General features: G+C 38.0%; 2 protein-coding genes and 1 long non-coding RNA gene across 3 annotated transcripts; 2 read left to right on the top strand and 1 right to left on the bottom strand.

The window, feature by feature from the left end:
- Nucleotides 1–1,918: 1,918 nt before the first annotated feature.
- On the top strand, nt 1,919–9,676 carry LOC119078563 (protein mesh-like). Its single transcript, XM_037186132.1, has 3 exons — nt 1,919–4,082; nt 4,148–4,403; nt 9,513–9,676. The coding sequence occupies exons 1-2, from the start codon at nt 1,919–1,921 to the stop codon at nt 4,333–4,335; spliced, it is 2,352 nt and encodes a 783-aa protein (XP_037042027.1). The 3' UTR covers nt 4,336–4,403; nt 9,513–9,676.
- LOC119078565 (protein mesh-like) lies at nt 7,024–9,548 on the top strand. Its single transcript, XM_037186136.1, has 2 exons — nt 7,024–9,192; nt 9,252–9,548. The coding sequence occupies exons 1-2, from the start codon at nt 7,065–7,067 to the stop codon at nt 9,437–9,439; spliced, it is 2,316 nt and encodes a 771-aa protein (XP_037042031.1). The 5' UTR covers nt 7,024–7,064; the 3' UTR covers nt 9,440–9,548.
- An 8,235-nt stretch (nt 9,677–17,911) lies between the features above and the next one.
- Nucleotides 17,912–18,937, bottom strand: LOC119078586. Its single transcript, XR_005088029.1, has 2 exons — nt 18,864–18,937; nt 17,912–18,290 (listed from the first exon to the last, which is right to left on the bottom strand). It is a non-coding gene; the product is annotated as an uncharacterized LOC119078586 (long non-coding RNA).
- Between the last annotated feature and the right edge of the window lie 1,676 nt (nt 18,938–20,613).

The raw sequence follows: 20,613 nt of genomic DNA, 5'->3' as shown, positions 1-20,613 counted from the left end.
AAATGTTGGGCAATAAATCTATTTTCTGCTTTATATTTCCATGGAAATTAGCGCAAAAAATAGATTTATTCCACGAAAGGAATGTTCAATTGCCATTTTACTACCCATTTGCCTTGATTTCTTTCAGAGCACCTTAACCACTTTCCATCAACTTATACGCTTCATTTTTATGGGTATTTACAAGTACTGAACTGTTCAGTTTATTTTGACTTCATGTTGCTTAATTAATAACTTGAAGTGACATCAGAGCCGTAATGTACATTGTCAGGTCAGGGTAGGCAGCCTGTTTACATGTAGTTCAAAAATACTATTTCTCATCGGGCTATGCCGAGAGTCGTGGTATTGATAGAAGATCACTCTAAATTTAACTAAATCAATTTGTAAACGAACAAGTCTAGCGAATCATAATAGAAATGAACCGATTTAAAAATAGCTACTTTTTTTCTAACTAGTGTTGAAATATCACGACTTATCTCGTATTTTCAACGGCTTTTAGGAAAAACGTTTCGGAAATCACCTGCAGCTCGTGCTGGATACCTCACTGAATTTTGGTTAGACACGCGATCGCAACAAAAATAAAATAATAAAATATAGAAAAAGTAGAACAAATTTTGTGTGGAATCATTTACAAAACGCAGCAACTCCTAAAGCAAAAAACATGTTGAATTTCACTTTTATCTCCTTGTAATGATAGATTAGAAAACAAATGACAAATCTGAGAAGTGTCAATTTGTTATTCCATCGCTACGGCCCCGCTGAAACGTTCCAATGACTTGTATTTTTGATAAAATCTATGTAAACAGAAAGAAAGCAAGATAAGGTTAACATGAGCTGTGCCTGTGGTAAAACTTAATGTTCGATAAGAAATATATGTGGACAATTTTATAGGTCGCTCATCCGGCCTAATAGCTCGGCATAGGAATGCACGAATGTAAAATTGGACTGTTCGATATGTGAGATCAATACTATCTCTATCAACCAACCTACTTTTATTAAGGTGGTGAAAGAATCAAGTAGCCTTAGGTGACAGTTTGTTTGCTAGAGAAAGTACTGGTTTAATGTTTGGTAAGCTATAGTGGAAACGAGTTGTCAAATGAAACGTTCCTGTTTATTGAAGGAATCTATATCATATAGATAGATTGGATATTCATTGAAAAATTGCAGTCGAGCAGGAATGAAGCTTTAAATGTGGACAATCAAAAACAATTTTTAGTGACTCTCTGAGGGGTAGTTACTCTCCTAGCAGTAGTCTTCGAAGAGTAGTTAGGTAGTGACTCCTCGATGAGTAATGACTCTTCGAGGAGTAGGGACTCTTCGAGGAGTAGTGACTATTCGAGAAGTAGTGACTCTTCGAGGAGTAATGACTCTTCGAGTAGTAGTGACACTTCGAGAAGAAATGACACTTCAAGGAGTAGTCACACTTCGAATTAAAGCACCTAGCAGGGTAATAGAGGTATTTTGATACCAATAATACCATTAGCAGCCTTAATGGTAATTTTGCAATGACGTTATGTAAAAAAAGGAATGGAAATATTCGCATACTTCGATTAAAGTACTACTTTATTTTTTTCTATTACCCTGCTAGGTGCTTTGTTTGAATTCATAATTGCTAGGGAAACGGTTATGATTACGGTTACAGTCGACCAGCAGTTTCAAAGTTTGGTTGTTACAATGATTTTCCAACATTTCTCCTCTCAACAAAATGGAATTGTTTGACACTGACTAATCAACATTTTTCTAGCAAGCCTTCATTGCCCCAAATTAGTTGTTTAATCACTTATATGATTAATAATATTATCTTGACACCATAATCATAATTACGGCAATATCAATATCAGTACCAATATCAAAGCGTAGATAAAGATCTGCGCCAGTTTATAAATATGATTCATTTTGCTCCTGAAATCCAGTTAAAGAAATGTACGCGCTACTACTACTCGTTGTGATCGCTTCGTTCGAAGGGAGTGCAGAGGTGATAAGGACTGCTCAAATTATCGGGTATGAAATAGGTGGTAGTCAGATTAGCTTCAGCTTGGATGGATTTGCAATTGGCGAAATGGACCACCTTAAATGTGTTCTTCGATTCCATGACAGACGTGATTCTATCGAGATGGAACCATATATCCCTCGAGACAGACTAAATGCGATCTGTCGCCTTTCTCCGGAGATCAACGCCGGACGTATTGACATTGACCTTGTAGTTACAACGTCTAGCACGTCTGTCCCGTTTACCAAGCTTGCCAAGTCTACCAATACAGCGATATTATCCAAAACATTGTTCGTCGACCCGATTCCAAAAGCTGAGATTAGAGTCGTGGAGAACTGGGACGCAAATCAAGTGACTTTAACATGGAGCGCCGAATATTTCGCACAGTTTTTCAAACCGGGTGCCGTTATCTTGATGCAATTAAATGTGTACGTTGCCAACAGCTTCGATCCAGACTTCGAAACGTCTCAGATTGTTCAACTCGTGGGACAAAATTCAGGCTCTGCGACTGTTACCCTTTCGGCTGCCAATGCCGCAAGATTTTCGAATGTTTATTATCCATATTTCTATGTTTTACGACCGATAGGAACACAGTCGGATATTTTCTTGGCTTCGCTCCTGTTTGCGCCTACTTTAAGTATGGATGAATCTTCGGCTGAGAGAACATGTTCAAATTGGCTTAAGTCTGCAAACGTTCCTATTTCTCCTGATGAGATCCATCCATGTCCACCTTGCCTGTGTCAGGTTGAATTAGACACAAACTTCGTTCCGTCGGAATATCCACCACAGCTAGTTGAATTGGCAAATGGGACATTAAATGATCACGTGCTCTACTATGAACGGGTGCCCACCCAGTCAGGATATGCTCAATCATGTTCATATAACCGGTCGACTCGGAATCTCGCAACCACATCACCAGCACAAGCTGGTTGGATTCACTATCTCAGCAAGCACATCTCGTACGAGCATAACTATTTTTCAGATATCTGGCCTTACATGGTTTGTTGCCTGCAGAGTAATAGCCAGGAGTATTGTGACCTCTTCCATGAAAAAAGACCCATCAACACAGGACACGAATACCCAGGCCAAGAAAATCCGTGTATTGGATGGGGTGATCCTCATATGCAGACCTTTGAATCAGTAAAGTACGATTTTATGGGACATGGAGAGTTTTGGCTTATTCGAGGCCCAGAAGGAAGCGAATTCGGAGTTCAAGGGAGAATGTCACCATCTACTGCAGGCCAGCTGGTCTCCTTCTACAAAGCAGTTGCAGTTAGGGACGGAAACACAACGGTTCAGATTGAAAAGCGAGCAGGAGCCTTGATTGTATTGCTGAATAAATTGCAACTTCGATTTTCAACGCTTCCAGTATCTTTCCCTATGGACAGCGTTTACCTTGTCATCGACAGTGATCGTGTAGAGGTACGATTTCAAAGTGGCTTTTCAATCACTGTTGTGAGTAGAGGTTATACATATGTCGATGTATATGGCAGAGCTGCACGATATAACAAGGGTAAAGGTTTTATGGGCATCTTTGGAAACTTCGATGACAATTCTGACAATGACTTAACGAGCCAGGATGGATTTGTGATTCCACCGACTGCAGAGAACCTTAGGGATTTGAGCTTACTCCACCATAGATTCGGACTGACCTGGCTGGTAAATAGAACTGAAAGCTTCTTCGTCTATGAGGACGGGAAAAGTTGGGACGATTTCGTGAATGTTAGTTTCGGACCAATTGTGCAATATCCGGATCCGGCAACATTACCACAGGAAGTGAGAGAAATCTGTGGGGACAGTTTGTTTTGCTATTATGAATACGTGGGTACCGACAGTTTGGAACAGGCATCGGAAGCGGTTAGAAAGGAAACAGCATTTGATGAACTTAGAAAGGAAATGGAAAGGAAGATACCAATGTGCGAGACTTTAGGTCGACCCGCCAATGGAAGAGTACAGGTAAACGGATATTTGGATGGAGCGTTAGCGACCTATTCCTGTAACAGAGAATACGACGTCAAAAGCGGAGACAGAGTTCGCACATGTTCTGCGTCGGAGGAGCTATCACAATGGACAGGAGTGGAACCAGTCTGTATTTGTAAGTGAATCCTCTTTGCGATTTCAATGTCTGCATAATCTAATCAAATCATTTTTCAATGTCAGGGACCTGCACAACGTGTTTGGAAAGTATGGAATTTGAACTTTCACATGACCCGAGTGATTGTACAAAATTCTTCCTATGCTCATTTGGTGAAAGGTTTTCGCTAGACTGTCCTATTTCGCAATCTTTTGATCCGGAGATGCTTTTCTGCTCAGCTGACCACAATTGCAGTGGTACTCCCAGTTGTTAGAAGCTCTACATTGACACGCCCAATTGCTTTTTCTTATTGGATTGCGTAGTGCGACGAGTGAAGAACATCTTATGAAATTAAATTAAAATTAAAACACCAAACAGAGCCTACAGAGAACTTATTTTCATCTTCGACTTACTCGGTCTCGTGTGATTATAGTCTTATTCAGGTGAAAGGTATGAAAAGTGTATTAATTTGGAAACCTTATAACTAAGCAATTTGTGCGTGAGTTTCGATTTGGTGTGCAAGAAGGCTGTAAACTTTAGAAGGCTAGGCAGTTTATGAAGCTATTCCGTACTAAAAAGTCACCATGCCATTCAAATTCGATTTTGGTGAATTTCTCTTTTTATGGAAAAGGTTTGTTCCTGCGTATCAACAAATGATCGAAACCGATTAAGTGATAAACGACAGATAGAATTATAAAAGCTCAATAAGGTAGCCGAACTAGAAAAAAAAACTTATTTTTTGGAAGTGACGTAACCATTTTCTGTATTTCAATTTTTAATGTTTGTACCGACGATTGTCACCTTATTATAAAATTACAAATTTTTGTCTTTGTAGCACTAGATATTTTTGACTGTTATCAGAAGTTAGGCAAATGTAGACCTGATAACGCCTGAAGAAAGATAGACATTTGATTGAGTGCCGACCGGTTTTAGAACGTAGTAATGCGAAGATTTGGAAATTTTATCTTTGTTGGCATTCGAAATGGAAATTTTCGCACTTCCGCCATCTACTCCACGCAATATGCCGACACCGGACGCAGTGTACGCGGCGTTGTCAGTCTCGGCAATGTATACAGTTGCTTGCACCATGATTTTTGCGCCGGGTTTGAAGAACTGTCTGAAGTATTCCGGATCCCAAGTGAAGGCTAGTTCATTACTAGGCCAATTTTCCTTAACTTCAACGTCAGCTTGTGAACTCGGTTTGCTTTCTGAGCAGTGGGCAGAATTTCGTGCACAGAAAATGAACAAGGTGAGGAATAGCAACGAACGCATTTTGTTGTATCGGCTGAACAACTAACTTGTGGCGAATCAAAACTAAAACTTGGACTGAGCTACGAAGAGCAGAGTATGTGTTATTTATAGTGTGTCGGTATCACTTTTCATTTTCTCAAAATTAACTTTCCTTGTTGTTGATCTTATCTCAGTGATAGCTGTAATCACAACTTGTATTTCGTGTTGCGGTGTTAGAACACGATAAATAAAATATTAACTAGCCACCGTCAAACCATCTGTCAATGGTAAGTTAAATTTCGTAATGCGACCCGACGTTTGCTCTCGCTTTATGGGTTATATTTCAATTATTTTAATACTCATTTGTCCTGATTTCTTTCTCCTTATCCGCTTTCAATCATTTATCACTTTTAACCATTGTGTTTAATATACCAACTCATGTTTACCTCAATGCTTTCAACGGGTAATAACCTGTTCAGTTCTTTTGACTACTCATTACTCATCACTCGATAACTTGAAGTGACAGAGCCGTAGCTAACAGGGAAGGTCACGCAGGTATAGATACGCTGGTAACACTTCACAGTTGAACATGGCGGATTTCATGCAAAAATTCACCTCCTGTAATGATTCTCGCCGAGATGATGTGGTGAATTTTTACAGCCTTGGTAGCTAATACACATTGAGGTTAGCACTACTCCGTTACATTGTGTTGCGAAGCCTCTGTTGGACTGTAGAGGCACATAGTTTGTTTCAGTACTTTATTCTTTGCACTAAATTTTCTGTCGGTAAATTCTTCACTACATTCTGGTAAATATCAAGAGTAACATCACTAAAGGGCATATCTCCGATTATCAGAAACTCTCATATCTCAGAAACTAATAAATCGATTTTGATAGTTTTTTCCCTGAAAGAAATGATTCGCAAAATTAGAGATGTGACGAAGCAACGGTTGACAACACACTGAGTGCGATTAAATACTAGCATACAATTCGTATTAAATGCTTTCCTGAATGAAATTCCTTATATATCATGACTACGACCGGCCCCGTTAAAACGTGCCAGTGGCTTTTATCTTAGATAGTATCAACGCAACAGCTATGCAGGTTACACAAAATTAGCTGCGGGTAATATCCGGTAAGTAATATGTGCCTTCACATCAGGTCTAATGAAGTATTATGAGGTAATATAAGATTTTGTCAGATTTGAAACATCAGAGAAAACAGGTATCAATCCCAGTAGGTATGAAAATACCACTTTTCGAGAAGGATTTTAAGCTTTAAATACGTCGTACCAAAATCTGGCACAGCCTGGGAAAACATTCCCATATTTACCACATTATCAGTGATTCAACCCGGTCTCCTCGTCTTTTGTCAAGAGTTCTTGAACCCAACTGTATACTGTTGGATAGGTAGCGTCAACACCAACTTCCCAAAATTAAGTATGGTTACTAACCATTGGTTGGTGTGAAACCCCGTTTCTAACAAACGTTTTCCAATATTTCTTCTTTATCATAATCGGAATTGTTTGACACTGACAAATCAATTTTTTTTATCAAATTCTCATTGCACAAAATTAGTTGTAATTACATGATCGATACTATCTCAGTGGCCGTGCTGTTATTGCCCCAATATCAATTACCAATTGATTAAAGTTAATTTTGTGGAAATACGAAATCGTAGATAAAAAGCTCGGTGTCTGAGTATAAAAACGGTTCATTTCGTTCGTTCACTCCAGTTTAAATCTTACTTTTGAGTACAAAACACTTGTAAAGAAATGTACTCGCTACTACTCGTTCTGGTCGCTTTGGCGGGAGTAAATGCAGAGGTTATAAGGACGGCTCAAATAATCGGGTTTGAAATGGGTGGAAGCCAGATTACATTCAGCTTGGATGGATTTGGAATTGACGAAATAGACCACCTCAAATGTGTTGTTCGATTCCACGACGGCCGTGATTCTATCGAGATAGAACCGTCAGTTCCTCGTGACGGACTAAGTGCGATCTGTCGTCTCACACCAGAGATCAACGCGGGAAGTGTTGACATTGACCTTGAAGTCGCCACAACGGCACTCAAAACTGCGATAGTATCACAAACATTATTCGTCGATCCGATTCCACTAGCTGAGGTTAGAGTCGTTGAGAACTGGGACACCAATCAACTGTCTTTAACTTGGAATGCCGAATATTTCGCGCAATTTTTCAGCCCAGGTGCAACGATCATGATGCAATTAACTGTGTACGTTGCGGAAAGTTTCGAGCCAGTCTTCGAAACGTCTCAGATTGTTCAACTCGTTGGACAAAATTTAGGCTCTACGACGGTTACGCTTTCGTCTCTCAACGTAGCAAGATTTATAAATATTCTCTTCCCATATTTCTATGTTTTACGAGCGGTAGGAACACAGTCGGATATTTATGCATCTTCGAGAGTGTTCGCACCAACTGTAGGGATGGATGAATCTGCGGCTGAGGAAACGTGTTCAAATTGGCTGAATTTTGCAAGCGTACCTACTCCACCTGAAGAGATCCATCCATGTCCGCCTTGCCTGTGTCAGGTTGAATTAGACGCAAACTTCGTTCCGTCGGAATATCCACCACAATTGGTTGAATTGGCAAATGGCGCATTAAATGATCACGTTCTGTACTATGAACGAGTGCCTACCCAGTCAGGATACGCTCAATCATGTTCATATAACCGGTTGACTCGAAATCTCGCAACCACATCACCAGCACAAGCTGCTTGGATCAACTTTGTCAGCAAGCACACTTCGTACTTGCACAATTACTTTGCAGATATCTGGCCTTACATGGTTTGTTGCTTGCAGAGTAATAGTCAAGAGTATTGTGACCTCTTCCACGAGAAAAGACCCATAGATACAGGACACGAATACCCAGGGACAGAAAATCCGTGCACCGGATGGGGAGATCCTCATATGGTGACCTTTGAATCAGTCAAGTATGATTTCATGGGATATGGAGAGTTTTGGCTTATCCGAGGTCCAGAAGGAAGCGAATTTGGAGTTCAAGGAAGAATGTCACCGAATGCTATAGGCCAGTTGGTCTCCTTCTACAAAGCCGTTGCAGTTAGGGACGGAAACACAACGGTTCAAATTGAAATGCGAGCAGGAACCTTACTAGTATTTCTAAACGAATTGCAACTTCGTTTTTCAACGCTTCCTGTATCATTCCCTATGGATAGCGTTTTCCTTGTCATCGACAGTAACCGTGTAGAGGTACGATTACAAAGTGGCTTTTCAATCATTGTTGAAGGTCGAGGTTCCACATATGTCGATGTATATGGTAGTGGTGCACAATATAATAAGGGTAAAGGTTTTATGGGCATCTTTGGAAACTTCGATGACAATCCTGACAATGACTTAACGAGCCAGGATGGATTTGTGATTCCACCGACTGCAGAGAACCTTAGGGATTTGAGCTTGCTCCACCATAGATTCGGACTGACCTGGCTGGTAAATAGAACCGAAAGCTTCTTCGTCTACGAGGACGGTAAAAGTTGGGATGATTTCGTGAATGTTGGTTTCGGACCTATTGCGCAATATCCGGATCCGGCAACATTGCCGGAGGAAGTGAGAGAAATCTGCGGAGACAGTTTGTTTTGCTATTATGAATATGTGGGTACCGACAGTTTAGAACGGGCATCAGAAGTTGCTCGAAAGGAAACGGCATTTGATGAACTTAGAGAGGAAATGGAAAGGACGATCCCAATGTGCGATACTTTAGATCGACCCGCCAATGGACGAGTTCAGGTAAATGGGCATTTGGATGGCGCATTGGCCACCTACTCATGTAACAGAGAATATGACTTTGAAAGCGGAGATAGAGTACGAACGTGTTCTGCGTCGGATGGGCTATCAGAATGGTTAGGTGTAGAACCAGTCTGCATTTGTAAGTGAATTTCATTGCGATGTCAATGTTTGCATATTCAAAGGAATTCTTACTTTCAGGGACTTGCACAACCTGTCTTGAAAGCATGGAATTCGAACTTTCACATGACCCGAGTGATTGTTCGAAATTCTTCCTATGCTCCTTCGGTGAGAGATTTTCGTTGGACTGTCCTATTTCGCAATCGTTTGATCCGGAAACGCTCGCCTGCTCAGCTGACCACAATTGCAATGGTACTCCCGGTTGTTAGAAGATCTACATAGACTAGACACTCAAAATTCTATTTTCTCATTGGATTAAGTAGTACGATGCGGGATGAGATGTTTTTGTTAAATTAAAAGTTTTGTTTTTGGATTACAGTATCTGATTTGTGGATTCATTAGTTAATGATGCTGTGAGAGTTCAAGTGGTCTAATGCTCAACAGGATTACACTTTATATTACTGAAACACCAAACAAAATCTGCAAAAAATGGATTTGCAACGCGACATTAGTTTCAATGATCTATGACGACTAAGCCTAAAATTATAGGTCTCAATTGCGAGACTGTCTCTGTGTTCCAAATTTTCAGTGAATTTTATAGGGCAGACTTAGAGTTAAAAAAAAATCTTTGACGGAAATTATTCCTCGTGCCAAGATGCAAAGGGCGAGCTGGGTTCGAAATTACAAACAAAAAACATTTAATCTATTAACAAGCTAAATGTCGTTCGCACGGCAGAGTAAAACCAACCAGGCAGGAGTGGTTCATTTTCGAAACGTCAAATAAGGGACCTAATACATTGTATGAAAATTAGGGTGTAGCGGTTTTACAAAATGTGTTAGTTCTGTTAAGGCTCAGCCGGAAATTCACTCAGCTGGTCCATCTGATCATTTTATGGAAGAAAAAAAATTTCAAACTTTGATTTTGTGCTGCCGCCAGATCGATTTTTGAAAATTTCGTCATTTTCGGTCCACATCACATATATCGATTTTTTATGGTGGGCTCAGTGTACATAAAAAGTTGAGTCAACATGGTAATCTAATCTACAGACTTCACAGATTATTTTATAAAAAAGATCAAGTCTAAAAAATATTTTTTGAGTTCATGACTGATCGTCAAAGTTCCCCGATGGTGATTTTGAGACTTTAATCTCGCCACAAAATTTGATGAAAATGTGCAAAAATGTAAATTAAACTTTAAATATGCTAAATGGACCGCGGCGAGTCAAATACAACATCTGATTTGATTTGGGACACCTAAATTTGATATTTATCTGACAAAAAGTTGTGTTTTACTAATTACTGTTGACAAGTTCTAGAGGTGGCTACGTCTCTTTACATTTTCAAATTTTGATGTATTTAATGTTGTAAATTAGCTTAGAAAACGCTTAAAATTGAAAGTTTCGCATTGTCAGAACCTGGGAATATATTATAAGCTAAAAAATTATTGATTTGAGGTAATTCGACTTTCGCCACCAATATTCCATGTACCAAAAACACAACTTTTTGTCAGATAAATATCAAATTTAGGTGTCCCAAATCAAATCAGATGTTGTATTTGACTCACCGCGGTCCATTTAGCATATTTAAAGTTTAATTTACATTTTTGCACATTTTCATCAAATTTTGTGGCGAGATTAAAGTCTCAAAATCACCATCGGGGAACTTTGACGATCAGTCATGAACTCAAATAGTATTTTGCATAACAAGGGGCGAAAATAAAAAAAATCAAACGTGTGAAGTTTGCAGCCCGCGCCGTAGGCAAGGGCGGCAATCACACGATTTGAATTTTTTTACTTTTGCCCCGAGTGATGCATACTATTTTTTATGCCAAATACTGCGGAAGATTTGTATTTTCGGTCCGAAACAAAACATAATTTTAATTAAACTGTTGAGTTATCAACAAAATTTGCTGTAGAAGCACCAAAATGCCGAAAAGCGCGGGGGTCCAGGGGGCGGCAGCCCCCTGGTATAAAAATAAAAACAATTTAACAAATGAAATTACTGTAAACATACATTGACTTGCTCACAAAACATTTGGCTATCGTCAACACAACACTACACTCAATGCGTACTTTCAATCAAGTGAACATGTGTTTTCGAGACATATGAGGACCGAAAGTAAAATGATGACAGTGACATTTACTTTCGGCCCGCAAATACGCAAGCCCGGGGCGAAAGTAAAATGATGACAGTGACATTTACTTTCGGCCCAAGGCCTGAATTTTTTTACTTTCGGTCACCATTTGAGGCCCGAAAATACAAACTTTCGCAGTATTTGGCATAAAAAAATATTTTTCATGTGTCGGTGCCGAAAATGAGGGAGTTTCGAGATTTTTCTCGGGTTTTCGACCCCTTACATGAAAAATTTTTTGAGTATCTGTTTTGGACGATTGATTTTAGGCACTTTCGCATGTAGCCCTCACTTCGTTCGGGCTACAACTCGCGAAATTGCCTAAAAACAATCGTCCAAAACAGATACACAAATAACTATTTTAGACTTGATCTTTTTTATAAAATAATCTGTGAAGCCTGTAGATTAGATTACCATGTTGACTCAACTTTTTATGTACACTGAGCCCACCGTAAAAAATCGATATATGTGATGTGGACCGAAAATGACGAAATTTTCAAAAATCTATCTGGCGGCAGCACAAAATCAAAGTTTGAAAATTTTTTTTCTTCCATAAAATGATCAGATGGACCAGCTGAGTGGATTTCCGGCAGAGCCTTAAAAGAACTAACACATTTTGTAAAAACCGCTACACCCTATTGAAAATGAACTCAAATGAACACTGACACAAATTGAAAAATTTTATTCGCAAAAAATATAGGGCTACTAGATCATTCAGGTCCCTTGTCAAGTCAAACGTCCACTCCTGCCTGGTTAACTTTACTCTGCCGTGTCATTCGTAATCGTGCAGTAATGCATGTCATCCACAACTTGTTTTTTATATGCAATAATCAACTTCTGATCGTACGAATAAGTATACCGAAACATTGGTTCCTAAACTCTCAAGCTCATAGCTTAAATTGTCATTAATATTCTGGTTTCAGCATGAAATTTATGATATGGAAAATAAAGCAAAACTTTTTAGCCCCGTACGAAGTACGAAGGGGCTTATAGGATTACGATGCCGTGTGTAATTGATGGAATTCGAAGCAGACGGTAAGGGCAAAGTGTTTGCCTATGTTTATAGATAACGAATCTGCAATAAAAATTTGGGCCGTCTGTCCGTCTGTCCGTCTGTCCGTCTGTCCGTCTGTCCGTCTGTCCGTCACGTCGATATCTTGAGTAAATCAAATCCGATTTCAAAAATTTTTTTTTCCCTGAAAGATAGTCAAAATAGTGAGGCTAAGTTCGAAGATGGGCATATTCGGGTCGGCCCTTCGTGAGTTAGGGCCACCTAAGTGATTTAAGGTCTTTTGGTGATATTTATGGCAAAATAAACGATGGAAATGTAAATGACACGGCAAATGATAGGTATTGTCAATACCAATCCAGGAAAAAAAAGTTTTTTAAAATCGGGTGAGTGGACCGTGAGTTAGGGCCTTAGAAGTGAAAAGCTACTAGGGCCCTATGTGTATTTTACATAGAACTCAAGTAAATTTCATCCGTTTTTCGTAATTTTTGTTTCATTTGAAAGATAATGGAACACCGAATAGAATGTTGTTGAAAAAAAAATTAAATTTGGGTCCTTGGACTAAGGCCGCTACTAGGGCCCTATGTGTATTTTACATATAACTCGAGCAAATTTCATCCGTTTTTCGTAATTTTTGTTTCATTTGGAAGGTAATCAAAGGCCGAATAGAATATTGTTGAAAAAAAATTAAATTTGGGTCCTCGGACTAAGGCCTCTACTAGGGCCCTATGTGTATTTTACATATAACTCGAGCAAATTTCATCCGTTTTTCGTAATTTTTGTTTCATTTGGAAGGTAATCAAAGGCCGAATAGAATGTAGTTGAAAAAAAATTAAATTTGGGTCCTCGGACTAAGGCCTCTACTAGGGCCCTATGTGTATTTTACATATAACTCGAGCAAATTTCATCCGTTTTTCGTAATTTTTGTTTCATTTGAAAGGTAATCAAAGGCCGAATAGAATGTTGTTGAAAAAAAATTAAATTTGGGTCCTTGGACTAAGGCCGCTACTAGGGCCCTATGTGTATTTTACATATAACTCGAGCAAATTTCATCCGTTTTTCGTAATTTTTGTTTCATTTGAAAGGTAATCAAAGGCCGAATAGAATGTTGTTGAAAAAAAATTAAATTTGGGTCCTTGGACTAAGGCCGCTACTAGGGCCCTATGTGTATTTTACATATAACTCGAGCAAATTTCATCCGTTTTTCGTAATTTTTGTTTCATTTGGAAGGTAATCAAAGGCCGAATAGAATGTAGTTGAAAAAAAAATTGGATCCTCGGACTGAGGCCGATACTAGGCCCTATGTGTATTTATACTCAATAAATTAAAATTTTAGGGCTATTTGAAATTTTTGTTTTATTTGAAAGGAACGTCGTACGGGGCTTCGTAATTGCGCTATGCGCAATTTCTAAGATGTACATTACATAATAATTTTACTTTAACTACTTTAACCGGCGCATAGGCTTACGGTCAAAGTAGGGTGACAGACGCACTAGGGTCACGTACGCAATAGATATACGGGTTTGTACGGGGCTCAGTCGCAGCAAACGCTCCGACTGTTCTGATGGCTCGTTTCTTTATTGAACCAATCGATGCGTAGACCCAATAAAGTATACTTCCCGCTCCATTGATGGTATTACAATTTTCTTTCCAAAGTAACGAGGTCATTTTCTGTCAGTATTAGAAACTGTTTAACAAAACGAATAATAAACTCAAACGGAAATGGAATTATGCGAAACGAAAAAAGGAATTGGAAAAATCTTGCTTTGAAAAAAAAAAAACTGTGAACGACCAGGTGTTCTGTATTGTATTCAAAGGAGCTTTGTAAAATCTGCAGCTATAAATGTTTATTGTAAAGTTATCGCTTTGAAACTGGGTCAACCTTTGAAATAAAATTCTTACCAATCAATCATTCCTTTGTAAAATCCTTTCATGTAATAGAACAATTCTCAATCGTAAATATTTCTTCATTTTTATCTTGAATTGAGAATCGAAATCATTTCATTGTTATCGGCAGTTCGACTTTGTCTCATCAATTTATTCGATTAATCAAAGAAAAAAGTCATATAATGAGCAGATCCAGCGAACCAGATTCGTCCTCTTTTTGTGGTACATCTCTGTCGATTTCCACATCCTTGCACATTTCTTATCTTCACATTTTAACATTTTGAGAGCAATCAGTGCAGCACCACTAAAATGCAGCCTGCAATAATGTTATTTTCCCAACAAGTTACAAAGACTTCGTACATGGATAGAATTACCTAAACAGCCTCGATGAAGCGGGTAACAGTGGCAGAGTCGTTTTGTCGTTGCGTCATATTGCGACAAAGTGGTACAAGGAAAAAGTGACAGTTGAGAAAATTCTAAATTAAATTTCTTGTTTTGATGTGGTTGATTCTGATGATTTTTCGGTTTTCTTGTGAAAAAGTGTACAAAATTATGATTTTATTTATAATAATTGTTTAACAATGTACCATCCGTGTACAGTGTTCTCATAAATATTAAAATCGTTGTTCAATGTTTTCAAAAACATAAAATCCGTGGCAAATGTTCTCGCTTCCATAAACATTAAATTTGGTTTTATGTGAATAGATCCAAATAATTTGTTTTATTGAGATATGTACCAAGGATAGCACACGATCTGATTCATTTCTGTGATCTAAACGGTCTAGATTCTAGAGCTGAGATTTTTTCTGAATCAGTTTATGTGATGATGATATTTTCGCTGATTCAGTTCCTGTGATCAATCAATTCAAAGCCTAAACCCAACCTGATTTAAATTAGATTTTCTCGTTTCAGGCCAGGTTTGAGCTGTAGCGAGCATTAATTAGGAAAATTTTGATTATTTATTGTGTTCAGTCAAAAATCGAATTCTCAAATATTCAAATTCAAAAATGTCGCGCTAAGAAAATGCAAACTTTACGACAGAACCACTTTGTCGCATTTTCTCATGTCGCATATTTCTTTCTCTGCCACTGTTACCTGCTTCATCGAGGCTGTTTAGAATTACCAACAACCGACAATTTCAATCCAATTCATTCTGTTCATTCCATATCTATGTACATATGTGACATATGTCGTAATTTTACTCTCATATACTCATTATATGGGAATGAATTGGGATAGAATTACATTCAAATTGTCGTTTCTTTGTAATCCTGCCTCTTAAAAGAACTGAGAACTACATAACAAAATGCGTAGAACAATAGTTATTTGTTTACCAAGGGGATAAAATGTTTCTCCCAGAGGTAAACACAACGGAAACGTCGTCGATTCGTTATTAATACAGCAGCCACGGAAGTGTCCATGAAAGGTGCACGGGATGTCTTGGGTGATTTGGAAAGCCCTTGGTATCAAGTTCGGGTGCCAAGCTGAAATCCTGTCAGTTTTCGGGAAAAGGAGGGGGGAAGTCTGGAGTGCACTATTTCAGTTCTCGACCATTTTCGAACACTCTGAACAAAATATTTCGTATTTTTATGGATGATATCGATAGAAAATTAAATTTCCTAAACCCTAGAAGTTTTTTCAATTTTTTTGGACAACATATGGTGGTCTAAAAATGTGGTCAAAGTGAAGAAATATTTTGAAAAATCTAATTTTTCAATGTTTTTATCATATTTCAGATAGAACATGTTTAGATAATGTTCTACAATATTGTTGCCTGGAAAATTTGATATACATATACCATTTTTCGAATGTCTAAAGGCACTGAAAGTTACAGGGTGGTCCTGAAGAATGGATATGTTGCGTCTGTAGAGAAATAATGATAAACACTTTTTAACTAAATTTGTCGCAGAAAAGTTGAAGATTGGCAATGGAATTATATTTTTTTATGATTTGTTAAGTTTAACAGGTTGTTCAGGATATTTTAGAAAGAATATTTCACGAGGAAAATATTAGAAAAATGTCAAGTTCAGCCACTATTTTGATACATTATATTGACATTTAGAAGTAAGCAAAATTCCAAGTTAATATTCACTCATTCGATAAGTTATCGAACATCTAACAATTAGAAGTATGGCTAGAAGTATTTGGACAATACAGGGTGGATCACAAAATTATGATTGCACGTCCTGAGAACTTAGTCCCAGGCTTAGTCTACTGATGTTAGTAATGACACGGCAAATGATAGGTATTGTCAATAGCAATCCAGGAAAAAAAAGTTTTTTTAAATCGGGTGAGTGGCCGTGAGTTAGGGCCTTAGAAGTGAAAGGCTGTTCGGCCCTATGTGTATTTTGCATAGAATAGAATGTTGTTGAAAAAAAATTAAATTTGGGTTCTTTGACTAAGGCCGGTACTGGGGCCCTATGTGTATTTATACTCAATAAATTAAAATTTTAGGACTATTTGTTATATTTGAAAGGAACGTCGTACGGGGCTTCATAATTGCGCTATGCAACATTTCATAATAATTTTACTTTAATTACATTATCGGGCGCAATAGGCTTACGGTCAACGTAGGGTGACAGACGCACTAGGGTCACGTACGCAATATATATACAGGTTCGTACGGCGCTCAGTCGCAGCAAACGCTCCGACTGTTCTGATGGCTCGTTTCATTCATAAAGTATTTATGTAATTAGAATTACGTACATAGATATTGTTTAACCGCCCAAATATACACTACATTTCTCATAATAACAAATTGGAAACTGTCACCCCCACCCAATACCAATGATTTCATCCTTTTTTGTCACAATTTATAACATTGCAATTCAAATGTACAGGTCAACAATTTCCGATTGTAGTCATTATGTAGAATTTCCCCATGCAATGAAGTCTGTTCTTGATATTTCACTTATGCTACAATTAGTTGAATATGGTACAATCAACGTATACAATCGAAATTAATTACATAAAATTTAGATAGTCCGATTTCCTAAGAAAGTGTTAAGCAGAAATTAATTGACGCAGCAATTTGCGTACCCCCAGAATTATATTGCAACTCTGCAAATCTTCAAATGTGCAACTGTTTGTGGGTTCATAAAATATTTCTCTCATATCAGCAACATGGGTAAATTCTAATTTGATATTTCGACTGGTGGGATGGTATACAATGGAATTATGATCTTTTGTTTATTGCATTGCGGTGATAAATCGACGTTCAACACTGTTTTTCGGATGAAAATGGTACTTCTTGCGTGAACTTTACCGATCAAGGCGTAGCCGAGTAATTTCCCCATTGCCAAGTAAGGTATTTTATTCAAAAACTTGAGGTAAAGTTTTAACTCCGTGAAGTAAAGTTAATTTTTAGTTTACGTTTTTGAGTAAAATACACGGCTATTGTGGGTGTGAAGCATGTCCAATAAATTCCAGATCAGGACATCATTTACCTTTAAGATTTCTACAAAAAAAATATTTGATAAGGTCGATGTGGTTCTTTCATTGTCCCTTTTTCTATATTGGACAGTTTGCGCAAATGACGTATAAGTTAACTTATAAGTTGGAAATTATAAGTCACATCTTCATACAAGATGTTCCGGAATGTTACTTATAATTTCCAACTTATAAGTTGACTTATAACTTATACGTCATTTGCGCAAACTGTCCATTGATTTGAGTTTCATATATCGGGCTAAAAAATATAACTCGGTCTCGATAAAATTGACAATTTTTTATTAAAAATTGATTCCGCGAATGTATTGGATTCACTGTCTCTTAAGCATCGAACCAGTATGCAATTCCTGGCCTGCACCAATCATCAGTTCCAGTCCATATCCAATTTCCATTTCTAATGATAATTTCACGGTTTTGATAGTAGAAATATACATTCTGAGACGAATTCGTGGCATATACACAGAACACCCCGTCGGAAGAACAAGCATTTTTATTGGTATAGTTATCGTACTTATTACGAACAACCAATCGAAATCTGCCTCCCGCTGATTCACTATACCAACATAGGGTTGCTGGAGTTCCTTCACTGAAGCCAAGCATGCACAACACGACTATCAAAGCAACGTACGGAATATGGTTCATTCTGAAAAAAGGCCAATACTTAGTGAGTCGGCATTTCCTATGGTTAGTCGAAAAAAAATGAATATAACGAAGCAAGTTGGAATTAGGATTTCAGTTACAAGATCTGTTTTAAAGTCTAGTGGTCATATACTTTTAGGGAACGTATCCATACAACGTGACCTGTTTAGGGGGAAGGGGTTTTTTCTATTGTCAGTCAAAGGAGAAGGGGTGGCTTAGGCTTTTGTCACGTAGTCGATTTCACCGAGAAAAATCGAATATAGCGCGCAGTGTATAGCACTTTTATCACTGTTAGATTCACTCGCTTCATATTTGACGAGAAAACTATAGGGTTTGGAGGTCTTGTTAGATACTGCGAGTGTGGTCATCGAGGGAAGGGAAGGGTCGAAAAATATGATGCGTAGCATGGGTACGTTGCCTTATTGTTATTGCCATACAATAAAGTCTCTGATTTGAGAGAAATCGTTTATCTTGAAAGCAATAAATTTTTAAAAAATTACGAAATTCCGAATGATTTTTCGTCGACAAAGTGAAACAATTTCGCGACAATAGAAAATCTTGTGTCGTAAATACATACTTCGTCTTGAACTATTACGCTTGAGAATATAGCAAAACTCACTGAAAATTGATCTGAACTTACAGAAACGAGTTCCGCTTTTATACAGAATTATCCAGGTCGACGTACGAACATTGAACAATTTGTTTATTTAAAATAAATGAGGTCGTTGATCAGTGCCGCAGCTAGGTGTTGCGCCCCATGGGTTGCCTGGTCCGTTTGCGATACTGTCGCTGATGCAACCAGTTAAAATTTACCTGCTTCAACACAAATATTTGCAGCATTTCGAACGACGACAAAGCAACATGGTTAAAAATGGAACAAAGAATCCATAGAGATAGGGCGATCTGACGCGGTACGCAACTAAAATGACAAAAATATACTTTCGATTTTGATTATCGATTTCGATGTATCGTGCGGGAAAAAATGTCATTTCTTTACGATTTATCGTGTGAGAACGGCTTGAATGAATTTTTCGATGACTATTCGATTGAACAAATTTAATATGGTGAATGTGAAGTGTGTATGTTTTCACGTAAATTGTGTTTTGTCTATACCAGTTGTCTGGTGCACAAAACGTTGTTCGTACCTAGACAGGAAATGGATTTTTTCAGCACAATTCATAATTTTCCTAAGTCATCGTCATTTCCTGTCTTGGTACGAAAAATACTATTTAAGAGAATTCGTCTATGAATATATTCGAGTGACCCACTCCTGACTCACTTTACTTTACTGCCAACTATCGTGATTAACAATCGTGGCTCAATGTCGTGATAGCCAAATGTCACAATATCAAGCTATCGTGATAACCAACTATCGTGATAGCCAACTATCGTGATAGCCAACTATCGTGATAACCAACTACCGTGATAGCCAACTATGAAATATTTTGTTATAAATAAGCAGGTAGAGGGATTGAACGATTTCAGTCAACACGCAGCTCTGGGATAGATGATAGAGTCGATGGTAGGTCTACAGTCAATGGTAGCTCTACACAATCGCTTTACATTGTCAAAATAACAAAAAGGTTTATCAACCTACAACGATAATGTCCCATTTATGGTTCGGATCATTTTCATTTATCTCGATTTATCTGTACTCGGTTGATAATATAAGATTATGCACCGCTTGTCAAAATTGTTATCTTGTCGTGTGGGCATTGTGGATCTCGAGTTTGGCTCGAGCCGCAGTGCCCATACGTCACAATAACAATTTTAACAAGCGGTGCATAATCTTATATTATTGTACCGGCTCAGTACACATATGAATGGAAAAGGATGGATGCGTGAATGTAGTCAAGTGTGATTCGACGTCCTAATGGAAAGCTAAAGGATAAACGGAAATCATGAAAGTGGTCAGTGAGGCTGTTAGTGTTGATAATTATTAGGTTGGACGATAATACCACAAGTGTCAAAAACAACTGTAAAAAGAAACAATATGCATAGATTGGGAGATATTTTAGCGGGAGAACATCAAAAAATGTGTTCAAGGAGTTAGAGGAGTATGGTTCGGGGTTGATTTATTAGTTGTTGCTGTAAACTCGCACACTGATAATTTCTCTTACAGTTAAAATCTTTCCCCTTGTACCTAGACTTCCGTCAAGTTATCAATTCATTTCAAACAGCCAGCTAATCTTTATTATCAACACGATCCAGGATATTAGATTAGTCATGTCCAAGTCATTGACAAATTAGATTAAATTCTAAATTCAATGGAGTGACGATAAGAAATGTGAAGTACTTCCACAAACAATCAACTCGATAGATTAGAT

This window comes from Bradysia coprophila, unplaced genomic scaffold, assembly GCF_014529535.1.
Source record: "Bradysia coprophila strain Holo2 unplaced genomic scaffold, BU_Bcop_v1 contig_297, whole genome shotgun sequence".
Lineage (NCBI taxonomy): Eukaryota > Metazoa > Arthropoda > Insecta > Diptera > Sciaridae > Bradysia > Bradysia coprophila.
Note: the sequence above shows the minus strand (reverse complement) of the source record. Positions and strands in the feature narration are given on the sequence as shown.